Source organism: Gracilinanus agilis, chromosome 6 (assembly GCF_016433145.1).
Source record: "Gracilinanus agilis isolate LMUSP501 chromosome 6, AgileGrace, whole genome shotgun sequence".
NCBI classification, from domain to species: domain Eukaryota; kingdom Metazoa; phylum Chordata; class Mammalia; order Didelphimorphia; family Didelphidae; genus Gracilinanus; species Gracilinanus agilis.
This window is the reverse complement of record NC_058135.1, coordinates 238,021,734-238,035,635: the sequence shown is the minus strand read 5'-3', so window position 1 is coordinate 238,035,635 and position 13,902 is coordinate 238,021,734. Positions and strand designations below refer to the sequence as shown.

General features: G+C 45.3%; 1 protein-coding gene across 1 annotated transcript in view; it reads right to left on the bottom strand.

The window, feature by feature from the left end:
• The window catches only part of WEE1 (WEE1 G2 checkpoint kinase), a 24,379-nt gene extending 23,103 nt beyond the window's left edge, over positions 1-1,276 (bottom strand). Inside the window, exons 1-2 of the mRNA XM_044681821.1 lie at positions 1,204-1,276; positions 72-244 (exon numbers count right to left, since the gene is read on the bottom strand). Coding sequence (XP_044537756.1) covers positions 72-244; positions 1,204-1,276 — 246 coding nt within the window. The remainder of the gene's footprint in view (positions 1-71; positions 245-1,203) is intronic.
• Between the last annotated feature and the right edge of the window lie 12,626 nt (positions 1,277-13,902).

Sequence of the window (13,902 nt, the reverse complement as noted above, 5' to 3'; positions counted from 1 at the left end):
GGAAGCTCATGGGGGCCGAAGCTGGGGCCCGGGCTGGGAGCGGGGGCTGAGGGGGCGGGTCCGCCACGTGCGGCTCGGGGCGCTCCGGAGGGGCGGCGGCAGCGGTAGCTCCCGCGCCTCGGCGGGACGTCACAGCGGCCACCAGCGCTGACCCGGGACGGGGGCGAGGACCGGGGTCGCAGCTCCGATGTGGCTACGGCGGCGGCGGCGGCAAATCCAGGCTGCTGGGGCCCCGCGGCTCCGCCTGCGAGGTTCAGGCTACGCGGCTTCCCGCGACCGTTAACCACGTGAGCGCCCAACCCACCAATCCCCGCCCAGTTTGGGGTTTGAAAAAAAAGGAGGGCGCTACGTTGCCTGCTGGGGGAGGGTACGTGTTACGCGATTTTGGCGCGAAATTTGTGGCTCCGCCTTTCCCCACTCCCCTCCAGCCCTCCCCTCCACACACTAGGCTAAACTCGTAGTTCAAGACACACAAACACATATACACACCCGCCCGGGGCGGGGGGGGGAGCGGGGAGGAGAGGGGGCGTGTCTAGGGAGTGCTGGCCTACAGGGGAGGAGAAATGGCTAGGAGACGGGGCTGGGAGAGAAAAGTGGGGAGAGAGAAAAGAGGAAGAGAAGAGGGGAGAAAGAAAGGTGGAGAGGGGGAAAAGAACTAGGAGAAGTGGGAGGGGAGGAGGTGAAAGTTGAAAAGGGAGGGTGGAGTGAGAAGAAGAGGAAGGGGAGAAAATGGGGGACCAGAAGGACCGGAGGGGAGAGAATGTGATGGGAGGAGGAGAAGAAGTTGGATCAAATGGGAGGGTACATAGAAGGAGAAGAAGGGAGAGAATGAAGTAGGAGGAGGAGGAGAATGATCAAATGGGAGGAGAACGGAGTGGGAGAGAATGGGGAGGAAGGGGAGGAGGAGGAGTTGGAATTGGATCAAATGAGAGAGGGGAGGAGAGGAGAGAATGAAATGGGAGAAGAGGAAAAGTGGGAGAGGAACCGAGAATGGGGTCCGAAGAAGGGGAAAGCAATGGGGGGGAAGGGAAGGGCGAGGCGCAGACCAGAGTTGTTGGGGTCTGCGAAGAAGGGTGCCTTTCCTGAGCAGGGGACGGAAGAAGCGAGGACAGCTCGGGGGCTGGGCACTGAGGACAGCTCAGGGTTTGCCAGCTGCCGCTGGTGTGCTAGAAGATACCTAGGGCCCTGCACAGCCTTCCTGACAGGTTAGGGGCTGGCTCGGCGAAAGCTTGAGGGTGGGGGAGCCCCGCAGTTCCCCTGGGAGAGCAGTCACCATAGGGCCCCTTCCTGCAGTCAGGCAGGAAAAACTCCCTTTGCAGCTGAGTAAACACGCGTGTCTGAAGCCCAAGGCCAGCGGGGAATCCCACCGGGCCCCAAATAGGGAAGAGTGGGGTCACCTCTGTGTCAGGACGCTGACCCTGATCTTAGGAGGCAAAGCCTGATCTCGTCCAGGCAGGGGCTTCGCAGGCGGCCCAGGCCAGTGGGCAACAGTCGGTACAGACAGACTGCTCCCAAGCGTCACGGGCCCAGAGTAGACACATTTCGGGCTAGGAACCGAAGAGAGGGAGAGTCCGGCTGGCCAGCTCCTCCTGGGGGACAGCAGGAATGCAACGGGGCCCCTTCTAGTCGCTTTCTAAAGAGCACGCCATCAAATTACAATTCCACTTTGAGAGATGCCCACCCCCAGGAAACAACTCTCACCTCCAGAGCATGATCCCATTTTAGAGAGGATCAGAAAGGGAGAGCTTAACGGAACCGAAGATGAACCGGGTAATCATTGCCTTATTGCACTTATCTACTCCCCTTTGTTGTCCGTTAGTAATCTCTTACTTTCCACACCCACCATTTCAATTATCTGCTCCCTGCAGATTCCGGACCCTGAGCTCCCTCCCTCCGGAGCTCCAGTCCCTCATCCAGCTGACTACTAGGCACAGCACTTAGTAGTAGGCAGGCCCCCTCCTCAGATCCAGCAGGTCCCAGAAGAAACCCAGCAGAAACCAGCTCTGCACTCCTAAAAAACAAGCCCCAAACACCTGCCTCTCCTGAGCTGACTCCCTGAGTTCTATTTTTAATTTTAGTTTTCAATTCTAAATTCTCTCTTCCCACCACCACTTCCCCAGACACACACATTGAGAAAGCAGGAATCTTCATTACACAAAGGAAGGCATACAGGTGCCTGTTTCTGCTGAAAGGTTTGCCATTCTCCAGGCACCATGACCCAGACTCCTGAATGGTCCTGGACTCTTCCTTATGGGCCATCTTCACAGATTCCCACCCATTCATCTCTTAGGGGCCTCATCATCCCCAGCTTCTCTTTCAAAGCCATCCATCACCCAAATTATCTTCCATGATTCCCACGTCAGACCCTGTCACTCTCATAACCCAAAAACTTTCAGTGGCTTCCTCCAGGATAAAAATCATGAATTCAGGGAAAGGAGGGAGCCCGGAATTCATCTACTCCCACCTCATTTTACAGAGGAGGAAACTGAGGCTAAGACTCTCCCAAGATGAGCACGAGCAGCTCTTCTGGCCTGCCACCACCCTTCTTTCCTTGCCAGCCTATGCTCTTGGTATGGAAGACCCTTCACAATATGGTTCTGACCAAACTCCAGCCTTTGATCCCTTTGGCCCTCAGACCAAACTGGCCCAGAAGCTGTTTCCTCATTTTGTTCTGTCTTCTTGAATTTTCCTGCGTTTCTCACAGGCTATATCCACTGGAATGCAGTTGTTTCTCAGCTCCAACGGAATAAATTCTCTCCCTTTACCGCCCAGCTCAAGTGTCACCTCCACAAAAACCTTCTCTAATCCCCAGAGCAGTGGTAGCACACCCAAATAGAAAAGGGGCCACTAAGCCCTACATAAGGAACTGTGCAGACCCAATGTCAACTTACTTTTAAAAAGTTATGCTAGAGGCAGCTAGGATAGCACAATGGATAGAGAGCCAGGCCTGGAATTGGGAGGACTTGTGTTCAAATATGACCTCAAACACTTCCTAGCTGTGTGACCCTGGGCAAGTCATTTAACCCCAAATACCTAACCTTTGCAGCTCTCCTTTCTTAGATTTTTTTTTCCACAGAGACGGGTTTTTTTTTTAACTCTTACCTTCCACTTTAGAATCAATACTTTGTATTGGTTCCAAGGCAGAAGAACAGTAAGGGCTAAGCAATGGAGGTTAAGTGCCTTACCCAGGATCACACAGCTAGGAAGTGTCTGAGGTCTGATTTGAACCTAAGACCTCCCATCTCTAGGTCAGACTCTCAATCCACTGAGCTACCCAGCTGCCCCATGCAGAGAGGATTAATTTATTATGAAAGGCATGTTGGATGCTGGTGGGGTGGCAAGAAGGCAATGAAACAACTTATAGGAGGGCAGAATTAATTCTAAGACAGAGGGTAAGACTTTAAAAATTATGTTTTATTGTATTTTTATTGATTTGGTTAAGTACACCCTAATTACATTTTAATCTGATTTGAAATGCACTCAGGAATGTTGACCCAGTGTTTGATTTCCCTGCCTTAGGGTCAAAGTGAGGGCTCTTTCCTTCCTCAAATTACTCACAAACCTCTGGATCTCACCTTTCCTCCTATCACATTAAGCTTTATAGCATATTAATTTATGTTCATCTCATCCCTATTATTGTCAGCTCCTCAACAACATGAATGGTGCTGTTTTTCGTTCTTATATCTCCATCCATGAAAGTCCTGCAAAAGAGGAGTGATAATAAACCACTACTAAACTGAATTGTGCGTTCTTGTCTTCCCAACTATAAGCCCCAGCAGGGCAAGAATTCTCTCTTTGTCTCTCTGTCTCTCTATCTGTGTCTCTGTGTGGCTCTCTCTCTTTCTACTCTTTCTCCTTCTCCTCTCTCTCTCTCTCTCTCTGTCTTTCTGTCTTTCTTGCACTCTCTCTGTCTGTCTTCTCTTTCTTTCCTTCTCTCTTTCTCTCTTTCCCTCTCTCTCTTTTTTGTTCCCTCTCTATGTTTCTTTCTTGTTCTCTCTCTCTCTCTCTCTGGATCTCTCTCCCTCTGATTCTCTGCCTCTCTCCTGTACACATGGTACCTCCCAAATGGGAGATGCTCAAAAATTGCTTATAGGTTAATTAGCAATAATTTGTACTTTATATCTTATTAGAGTCTCCCCACAATCCTGTGAGGCAAATTGAAGAAGAGTGTTGCTGAGGATCTTCTGACTCTTTCTGGCCACATTTGGGATTTTCTTGACAAGGATCCTGGAGTGGTTTGCCATTTCCTTCTCCAGCTCATTTGACAGATGAGGAAACGGAGGCAAAGGATGTTAAGAGATTTACCTGTAGGGTCACACATTTAAGAAGTGTCTAAGGCTAGATTTGAACTCAGGTCTTCCTAACTCCAGGCCCAGCCCCCTATTCCACTGTGTCATGTACTTGCAGAGGAATATGATTAATTTAACATCCATCATTAGTCTTTTAGATGACTGACTGGGCTGTCTATCTCACTTTCTTCATCAGTAAAATGGGGATAAGATAACCTTCCTCCTAGAATTGCAAGGATAAAATGAATTAATATTTGTCAAGTATTTCAGAAATAGAGAGCTCTGTAAATGCTGACTAATAATAAACTTTGAGTAGCAACAGGCAAATGAATGGGATAAGGTAACACCCAACCCTTCCAAACTGGAGCCCACAGAGATGATCCCAGAAAGCATATTCTATCAGGCAAAAACACTGAATCTCCCCCTTTCTATCAGGTCAGAACTAGACTGACTGTCAATTCCCCCTCCCTAACTATTTTTTACTTCAAATGAAAGAAAATATGCCTAACTGAAACTAGCAGATCGTATTATCCCTTTTCTAGAGATGAAGAACCTAAAGCTTAAGACAAATAAAGTGGTTTATCCACAGTCCCACAACCAGTAATGTTGGCAAGAGAACTAGAATCCTGCTCTTCTGAATTCCCCAATCTATAGAGTTTTGCTTTGTTTTTCCATCCTGCCTTGGGAGAGCAGCAGAGGCAAGACAGCTAGCTGGTACAGAGCACCAGCTCAGAATCTCAAAGATTTCTCTTCAAGGGTCTCAGACACTAATTAGCTGTGTGACCCTAGACAAGTCTCTTAACTCCATTTGCCTCCATTTTCTCATCTGTCAAATGAGCTAGAGAAGAAAACGGCCGACCACTCTAGGACCTTTGCCAAGAAAATCCCAAATGGGGTCTCAAGGAATCTGAACCGACTAACAACAAACCACAGGGGAGCATCATATGTAGTGTGTGAGGTCTGCCTGGAGATTGAAATTGCCCTTTTTTTCCCCCCAAGTAAAAGTGCTCAGATAAGGAGAAACTCCCCACAAGAACACAACACACATCCTGTCGCTTCAGAGGCAGCAGACTACAGTTAACCTTTTAAATGGTCCTTCCCAGCTTCCTCTGCCTTTGGCTGTTTAAAGGGAACAACGGGGCGTCTCATCCAGCCTCCCAAAGCCGGAGAGAACAGTTCACACCCACCAGCCCGAGAGCCAGGAAAACCCTCGAGTTCTGAGCTCTCCTCCCCACCCTCCCTCTGCTGTTGCTCAATGCAGTGTTGCTAGGCGATTTTTGCCAAATCCATACACTTTTGATAATGTTGCAATAACTGAAAAAAGGGCAAGTTTCTTGCTGCGAGCAGTTGGAGAAGCAAACTGAACCTGTTTGGCCCCTTTAAGAAACTGGACTGCAAGAGTGAAAAGGCCTTTTGTGAGGCCAGAAATTCCTCTCTTCCCAACAGAGGTGGATTCTTGCCTGCAAGACTGAACAGTCTCAGATTCATAAGCAAGGTCGACTCCTGGCTTGGAAGTGTTTTTGTTTTTGTTTTTTTTAAACAGATACAGTGAGTTTCTGTTAGGCTCTGCATCAGATTTCACTCTGGGAATGGACCTACCTCCAGGGCTTGGCCTCTTCTTTTTCCAGTGTTTTCCTGTTAATATTATTTTAGTCCAGACCTGTGACTTCACTGGTAGAGATGAGGAAGCTTTCTCTACCAGTGGAGATGGAGCACCCCCTCTAATGTCACCCAAAGTCTTAGAGAGTTGCTTAGGGCCATGAGAAGCTAAGCGATGACTTGGCCAGGGTCATCTGGAGGCAGCACTTGGAAGTTGATCTTGCTGATTCAGAAGTCAATTCCCTTAGAAGATGCCTTAAAGAACGCCTCTTCCCACCCCCCAAAAAAGATCTTCTAGTCTTTCATTCGATGTCCTCAATTTCTAGAGAAGAATAATTGTAGAATCGGAATTAAATAAGGATTCTTTTCTAGTTACACTTTTAACTGTAGGAAGCTTGTTAGATATATGAGCAAGAACTAGCTCTCTAGGATGACTTCCTAACTGAACAAGGATTCTTTGATCAGCTCCAGTTTCTTGCTTCTGCCCAATACTGAGTGCTGGAAGGAATCTCTTTGATCCTCTCCTCCCTCTCCATCCAGATCCTGCCCTAATGCTCAGTGCTGTTTGCTTAACAGAGACTTTCCCAATATCTTGAACCTCACCTCACCCCAACCCATCACCAACTGTGGCAAACTGCCAATTTGCTGCAGGAATGTAGGGCATCCACATCCCAGACACCAGTTTTCCACCCAGCCAGGGAAGTGGGTCCCAGAAGGAATCCGAGGCATTTGACCAAATTCTTAGATATCAAGGAACTCATTTAGACAAATTTTAAAGAAATCAAATCCAGACTATTGTGGAATGGGGAATTTTGATTCTCACAATATAATGAGTGACTTCTTTTGGGGTCTGCCAATGCAGAGTAAATAACTGGGGGACTGATTTACATCTAGAAGGGAAATTAGCTATTATCCACTCCAACTTCACTCCCATTTTACTGCCTAACAGACTGAGAGGCCCAGGGAGGGGACAGTACTTCAATTCTATTCAATGAGCGTTTATTTTGTGCTCATTACTCTCCAAAAACTGTTGTAAGGCTCAAATGAAATAAAAAGTTCTTAGCGCATAGTAGGTACTTTAAAAATGCTTGTTCCTTTCCCTTTCTTTTTTCCCTCACCACTGAAAATGAAAGAAAATGATTTTAAATTATTGTAATTTAGAGAAGTTTATTATAATTTACATTATTGATCAGACAGGTTGGGTGGATAGGCTCCTCATTGGATCTCCGATCATAGCAGGTACATCAATATTAGAGGGGTCAAACCCTCTGTCCCTAAAAACCAGGATCTTGCCCCTACTACCTCTGACCTTAGCTTAAACCTGCCCCATCCTACTGGTCATACTGTTATATTCAGCTTCTGTCTTGTTCTGCTTTTCCCACCAGATGGATCCTACTGTTCTTTACCGTTGCCAGTCCTATGAGAACATACCAGAACATACCACCCAACAGCTGGCACTCCTGAGTTTGTCTCCTCGGCACTGGCCACCCCCCCCCCCACTGATATCATCACTCCCAGCTCAGACTGCTCTGAGCCCCTGTTTTCCCAGTTTCCTAAACTGAAGATCCATATGTGCCACATACCACTCACATTTATGATCCTAGAGAGAGTCCAAATAATAAAAAAAATCACTATCATTTATGTTGGGCTTTTAAGATTTATAAAATGCTTTCCCTTTATTAACTTATTTGTTTCTCAGGACAGTATTGGGAGATAGGTGCCCTGATGATCCCTATTTTACAAATTAGGAAACTGAGGCTGAGAAAGGTTAAGTGAGGCCCCCTTCCCCAAGCTGCAGGACTGGTGAGGTGAGAGTTGAATTCAAGTCTTCTTGACTCTAAGCCCAGAACTCTATTATATCATCTAGACTGGAGAGAATCTGACATCTACTAGTCTGGGATTCTTAACCTTTTATGTGGCATAGTCCCCTTTGGCAGTCTAGTTAAGTCTATGAACCACTTCTCAGAAGAATGTCTTTAAAGCACAAATTAAAATGAATAACATCACAAAGAAAGCAATTATATTGAAATACAATTATCAAGGGGCACCTAAATGGTGAAGTAGTGCTGGGCCTGGAGTTGGGAAGATCTGAGTTGAGTTCAAACCCAGGCTTAGACATTTACTAGCTGTGTGACCCTGGGCAAGTCATTTAACCCTTATTTGCCTCAGTTTCTCATCTGTAAAATAGGGACACTTTGGAAAAAGAAATGGCAAACCACTCTAGTATCTTTGCCAAGAAAACCCCATGTGTCCATGAGGTCAAAAAGAGTCAGACCCGAGGACATAACCAAACAACAACAAGATGATCAAAATATGTATATTTTTAAAGTTCCTAGACCCCAAATTAAGAATCTTTGATCTAGATAGTGATGTCAAATTCAATAGAAACTGGGCTAAGAAACTTTTCCATAAGGATCCCTGCTGACTGAGAAAACCACATATTAACACCATCTATGTTCACTATTTCCCAGTTCTGTGCACTCTGACACCTCTGATATAGATGAATGGGAATGATACTGAATCGAATCCATCTTGTCCCTTCAAAGTCTCAATATCATTTATCTTTTATTCTTGGTTGCTTAGTTCATCCTTCTAGATCCCCAGATGTTATCTCCATCCTTTACTAGCTCTTCCTAGAAGTGACCCCAGAGCCCCTCGACTAAGGAAGATCCAATTCTCTCCCAGGTTAATCTTGAACCTGCTACTCCCCTGAAGAAACTTCAGTGTCGCTTTAGTCGGTAGCTTCAAAAACAGACCCCTTTGTTTGGCTTTTAAGGCCATTTACAATCTGACCCCAGCCAACCTTTCTAGGATGACAACCCCATTATTTTCCCTCATGTGCTAGGTCTAAGTCAGATGCATTCCCTGGACAAAACCTCTCACCTCCTTTATCCCTCTTGCCTAGAAGTCTCTCCTTCCCCTCTACCTCTCAGAGCTTCTAATTCCCTCCCAGACCCACCTCAAATACCAGTCCTCTAACCTGGAGATTTTTCCCAATTTCCCCCTTCGAGTCTTTGTTTTGCATTCCCCTTGTGTGTATTTCTTCACCTACAGGTTGTTTTTCCTAAGTGGACTATAAGCTCCTTGAGGGCAAAGACTTTTTTTTGTTTGTTTGTCTTTGTATTCCCAACAGCCAGCTAAGAAATGTAAGGTTTGGATAAACAAAAGATATCCGCCACAAAAGCTTTTAAAACCAATTCTATTCTGCCCCAAGGGCATTCCTCTCTGGGACCTACTCAGCAGGTAGAGCAGGTGTTTTCAGCCCTGTTTCACCCAAACTGAGCCTCACTGGGATTTTCCCAACGTCACCCAATCCAGAGCCCTTTCTAGGGTACCGCTGTGCTAGAAGGACAATTGGCTGGAGCAGGAAGTGACTCGGAGGCCCCTCTGAGGGTTGGTGGTTGGTAAAAAGGGGGAGGGGATGAGTCCAGAATGGGGGAGGGGAAACCGTGGTCTTTGGCCACAACCCCTTCTCCTGCCAGATGAAGGCGGTCAACCGCTGCAGGTACATGACCAATGTTTGTTCAATTCAAGCGAATTCCTTTTAAGGGAATGTTGTGCTTCGGTTGTTTTTCAATCAAGTCTTCTCTTTGTGACCTCATTTGGGGTTTTCTTGGCAAAGTTACAGGCGTGCTCTGCCATTGCCTTCTCTAGCTCATTTTACAAGTGAGGAAACTGAGGCAAACTGTATTAAGGGAATAGGAAAGCAAAGTCTATGTGGGATGTGTTATAAAAACAACTCACACTTTTGTAGTACTTTTTGCTTACAAAATATTTCATTTATCAATGCTTAAAAAAAAAACATTTTCTTTCTGCCTTAGAATCAATACTATGTAGAGGTTCCAAGACAAAAGAGTAGTAAGGGCTTAGCAACGGGGGTTAAGGGACTTGCCCAGGGTCACACAACTAGGCAGTGTCTGAAGCCAGGACCTTCTGTTTCTAAACCTATCAGTGCTTTTCAACAGACATGTCAGGCTACAGTCACAGATGGTGACAGAGACCCTCATTCATCCTCTATTTCTTTGCCCCTTCTGGCTGTTTGTGTGACTTTGGACAAGTCACTGACCCCTCTTGCTCTCAGTTCCCTCATTTTATAGTTGAGGTTGGAATAGACAGCCTCCAAGATCCCTTTTGGGTGTAAAGCTATGATTTCTGTATGATCTCATCTGACTTGTCCAAGGCCACAGAGCTGTTCGTTAAATGGCAGACCAGGGATTTAAATCTGGTTTCTAGCACCAGCAGTTGCCACAACAAAATTGTTCTCTTTCTGTCTGTTCCACCCTGGGACCGGCAGCTGAGTCACACCCTCCGAGGATGTTTAAAAGTTGTCATGGAGGTGGAGAGACAAAACAGGTCCCTATGAGGTCACGGTTGTTCAAAGGAGGCTTTTGGCTCATTTCTCAGCTCTCTGTGCTTCCGAGGGAATTACACAGGTCCCTTATCTCTACTGACTTGTTAGTTAGACGGTTGCCACAGTTCGGGCCGATGGGCTGGAATCTTGAATCTAAGACTTTTCCCAAGAGAAAATTCAGACTGTGTCATACTTAGATAAGGAGGTGAGAGCTGGCCAAACAGATTTCAAATTCCAGGTCTCTGGGGAAAGAATTGGCCAGGAAGATGTGCAGCCCAGCCAAGCATCTCCTTCACTGGTGCATCTTTAAAGTGTTGTTGATTGACTCCTTTTGTCTCCTCTCACAATCATTTTCTGATACCTCCTCACTTCTACATTGAATCTTCCTGGGGAACAAAGAAAAACAGATAACAAAGTGCCTCAATGTGGCAGCATAGGCAACATTCTGCACCTGCAGCCCATCACCTCTTTCTGGACCAGGAGGATTCCTATTGCCAGTCAAGACTAAACTTGACTAAGTTCCAGGACTTTTCTGACCCCCTTTTTGTTCCTTTTCCTATCAAACATACTTTGCTTGTAACTTTTGTATTTACTTATATTTGTGCACGGGGATACAGAGTTGTTGTTTTGGGGTCTTGATGGCACAGTCCCTGCATTCTAGGAATTTTACATGCTACTGGGAGAGGGAATGGAAAACAAAATGGATAGATAATACAAGGAGGCAAAGAAGTAACCCGGGACAAGGGCCCCTTTGAGGAGTGAAAATCCTTCCATCTGGAGGAGATCAGGGAAGGTTTCATGGACTAAGGGACACCTGAAGAGAACCTTAAAGGAAGAAAAGGATGCTAAAAGATGGAGTTGAGGAAGAAGTGTACCCCAGGTACGGGGCACAGCCTACACAAATATAAGAAGGCAGAAGGCAGCGTATAAAAATCAGAAACAACTAGTAGTCTGCTTTGGCCAGAGCACTAAAGGTACAAAGATGAATAAGAAAGTAATTCTAGAAAAGTAAATTAGAGTCAAATCTAAGAGGGCCATAAAAGCTAGGCTAAGGAGTTTGTATTTTTCCTTGAGGCAATAAGGAGCCTCTGATTGTTTTTTTTTAACTAATTAATTAATTAATTAATTAAGAACATTTTTCCATGGTTATATGATTCACATTCTTTCCCTCCCCTCTTCCCACTCCCTCTTGTAGCCAACACACAATTCCACTGGGTTTTACATGTGTCATTGACCAGGACCTATTTCCACATTACTGATATTTGCACTCAGATGATCATTTAGAGGCTACATCCCCAATCATATCCCCATCAACCTATGTGATCAAGCAGTTGTTTTTCCTCTGTGTTTCTACTCCCACAGTTCTTCCTCTCGATGAGAATAGTGTTCTTTCACATAAGTCTTCAGAGCTGCCCTGGATCTGATGGTTTTTGAACAGGAGAATAACATGGGACATTTAAGTGGCATGATGGATAGAGCACTGGACCAGGGATTCAGGAAGACCCTGGCTTAGATCCCTACCATCTTTCTGCCTCCAAAGATCTCTGTAAATCAGAATTCTTCTCTGTCATTTTAAAGATCATCAGTCTTGCATAGGAAATCACTTGGAGAATCAGAGGAATTTCCCAATTTAAAAAAAAACAAAATCAGAAAAAAACCCAACACTAATAAGCAGTTGTCTATTTAAATCAGGTTTGTTCATTTTTATCTTAGTACAAAATGTTCTGAGGACTCCTCTTGGATGAGTCAACAACAGGCTTTTAAAGGCCCCGGGGAGAGAAGGGGGGTGAGTGGGGGAAGGGGTTAGTCAGCCATCCATCTCAAGCTGGTCCTTTGTGTTGGAGCCTGGCTAAATTCTGATGACTCAGGGCTAAACCAGTTTCAAAGTACTGTAAACTGCAGCCTTGTTGTTTAGAGATGATCTCATCCTGGAGCAGGCTGGGGGAGGGGAGGAAGCCCTGCGTCTGGCTGGGATGGAGAGTGGGGCCATCTGTACCNGCAGAGATACAGAGAAACAGAGACAAGAGACAGAGGCAAAAGTGGAGATAGAGCCAGAGGGAAACAAGCACAAAGAAAGAGATATGAAGAAAAATAGAAGCAGAGATACAGAGAAACAGAGACAAGAGACAGAGGCAAAAGTGGAGATAGAGCCAGAGGGAAACAAGCACAAAGAAAGAGATATGAAGAAAAATAGAAGCAGAGATACAGAGAAACAGAGACAAGAGACAGAGGCAAAAGTGGAGATAGAGCCAGAGGGAAACAAGCACAAAGAAAGAGATATGAAGAAAAATAGAAGCAGAGATACAGAGAAACAGAGACAAGAGACAGAGGCAAAAGTGGAGACAGAGCCATAGGGAAACAGAAGCACAGAGAAAGATAGGGAGAAAAATAGAGACTGAACAGAGACACAGAGAGAGAAGGACAAATGGATAGACAAAGACAGAGACTGAACTAGCCTCCAAATTCAGTAGCAAATGGGGCCCAAGTCTTAAATGAGCTCAGATTTGTATGACTGAGGAAGGGGGTTGGGATAGATATTGATACCAGCAGAACAGACAAACCAGTCTTTTAGGTTTTCAAAGCACAGTTTTCTGTAAAATCTATTTTAAGAACAGAGGGGAAGGAAGGGAAACCGGTCTTTTGAGAACTGATCCAGGCCCAAAAATTAGCTTTGCAACTTACTTGCTCTGTAGCATCAGGCAAATCACTTCCTTGACTGTACTATTCATTTTTTAATTCTCTTTTTTTTCTTACTTATAGGGAGAAAGTCCTCTGAGTAGGGGAGATGGGAAGGAAATATTTGGAAATAAAAGTAATGGGAAAAAACCCAAAATTTTGGTTAAAATTAAACTAGTTTTAAAGAGAAGAGTAATAGCCCAAAGCTGCAGAAGCCCAGAAACTCAATATTGGAAGGGAGATCTCACCAATACAGAATTACTTGTCCCTTCCCAACTCCATCCTTCTTCTCTTTTATTAGGAAAGACGGAGGCTAAAGGAAAATAATAATAACCTCTCATGTTACTTAGAATAGCTTAGCCATTCTCAGTTACCTTTTGAGCAATATTGTTGTAACAGTCGTGCCTTTGCCCCTTTCACTCTTCATTATTTCAAGCAAGTCTTTACGTTTGAGAAAGCACTTTTCCATCCATTATCTCTTCAGATCCTCCTCTCTACCTCTGAGCCAGGGCAGGATTATAGACCCCATTTTAGAGTAGCCCTGGAAGGATTAGCAATGACTCCTGGAGGCAGCCATATGGTGGGTGGGGATGGGGGAAGATGAGAAGGAATCATACACAAGTCATTTAATCCAACCTGTCTGTACCTGATTTAGGATATACTATCAACGATTGGTCATCCAGTTTACCCTTGATTGCCTCCAGTGAACTCAAGCTATCCCCAGGCAGCCAAAACCACTGAAACTTCAGTCCTTAGACATTTTTTTCTTTCCATTAGAAAGTTTAGGAAGCCTAAAACTGTCTGTGTGTAAGTCACATCCCTTCCTCCTTAAATCCTCCCTCTGGGACTGAGCAGCATGGTCTAATCTCCCTTCCACAGGACACCTCTTTAAATACTCGAAGAAAGCTTCTGTGTCCAACAGAACAATTTTACCAAATCATAGAATTTGAGAGTGGAAAACGTCTTGTGAAGACATAAAATCCAACC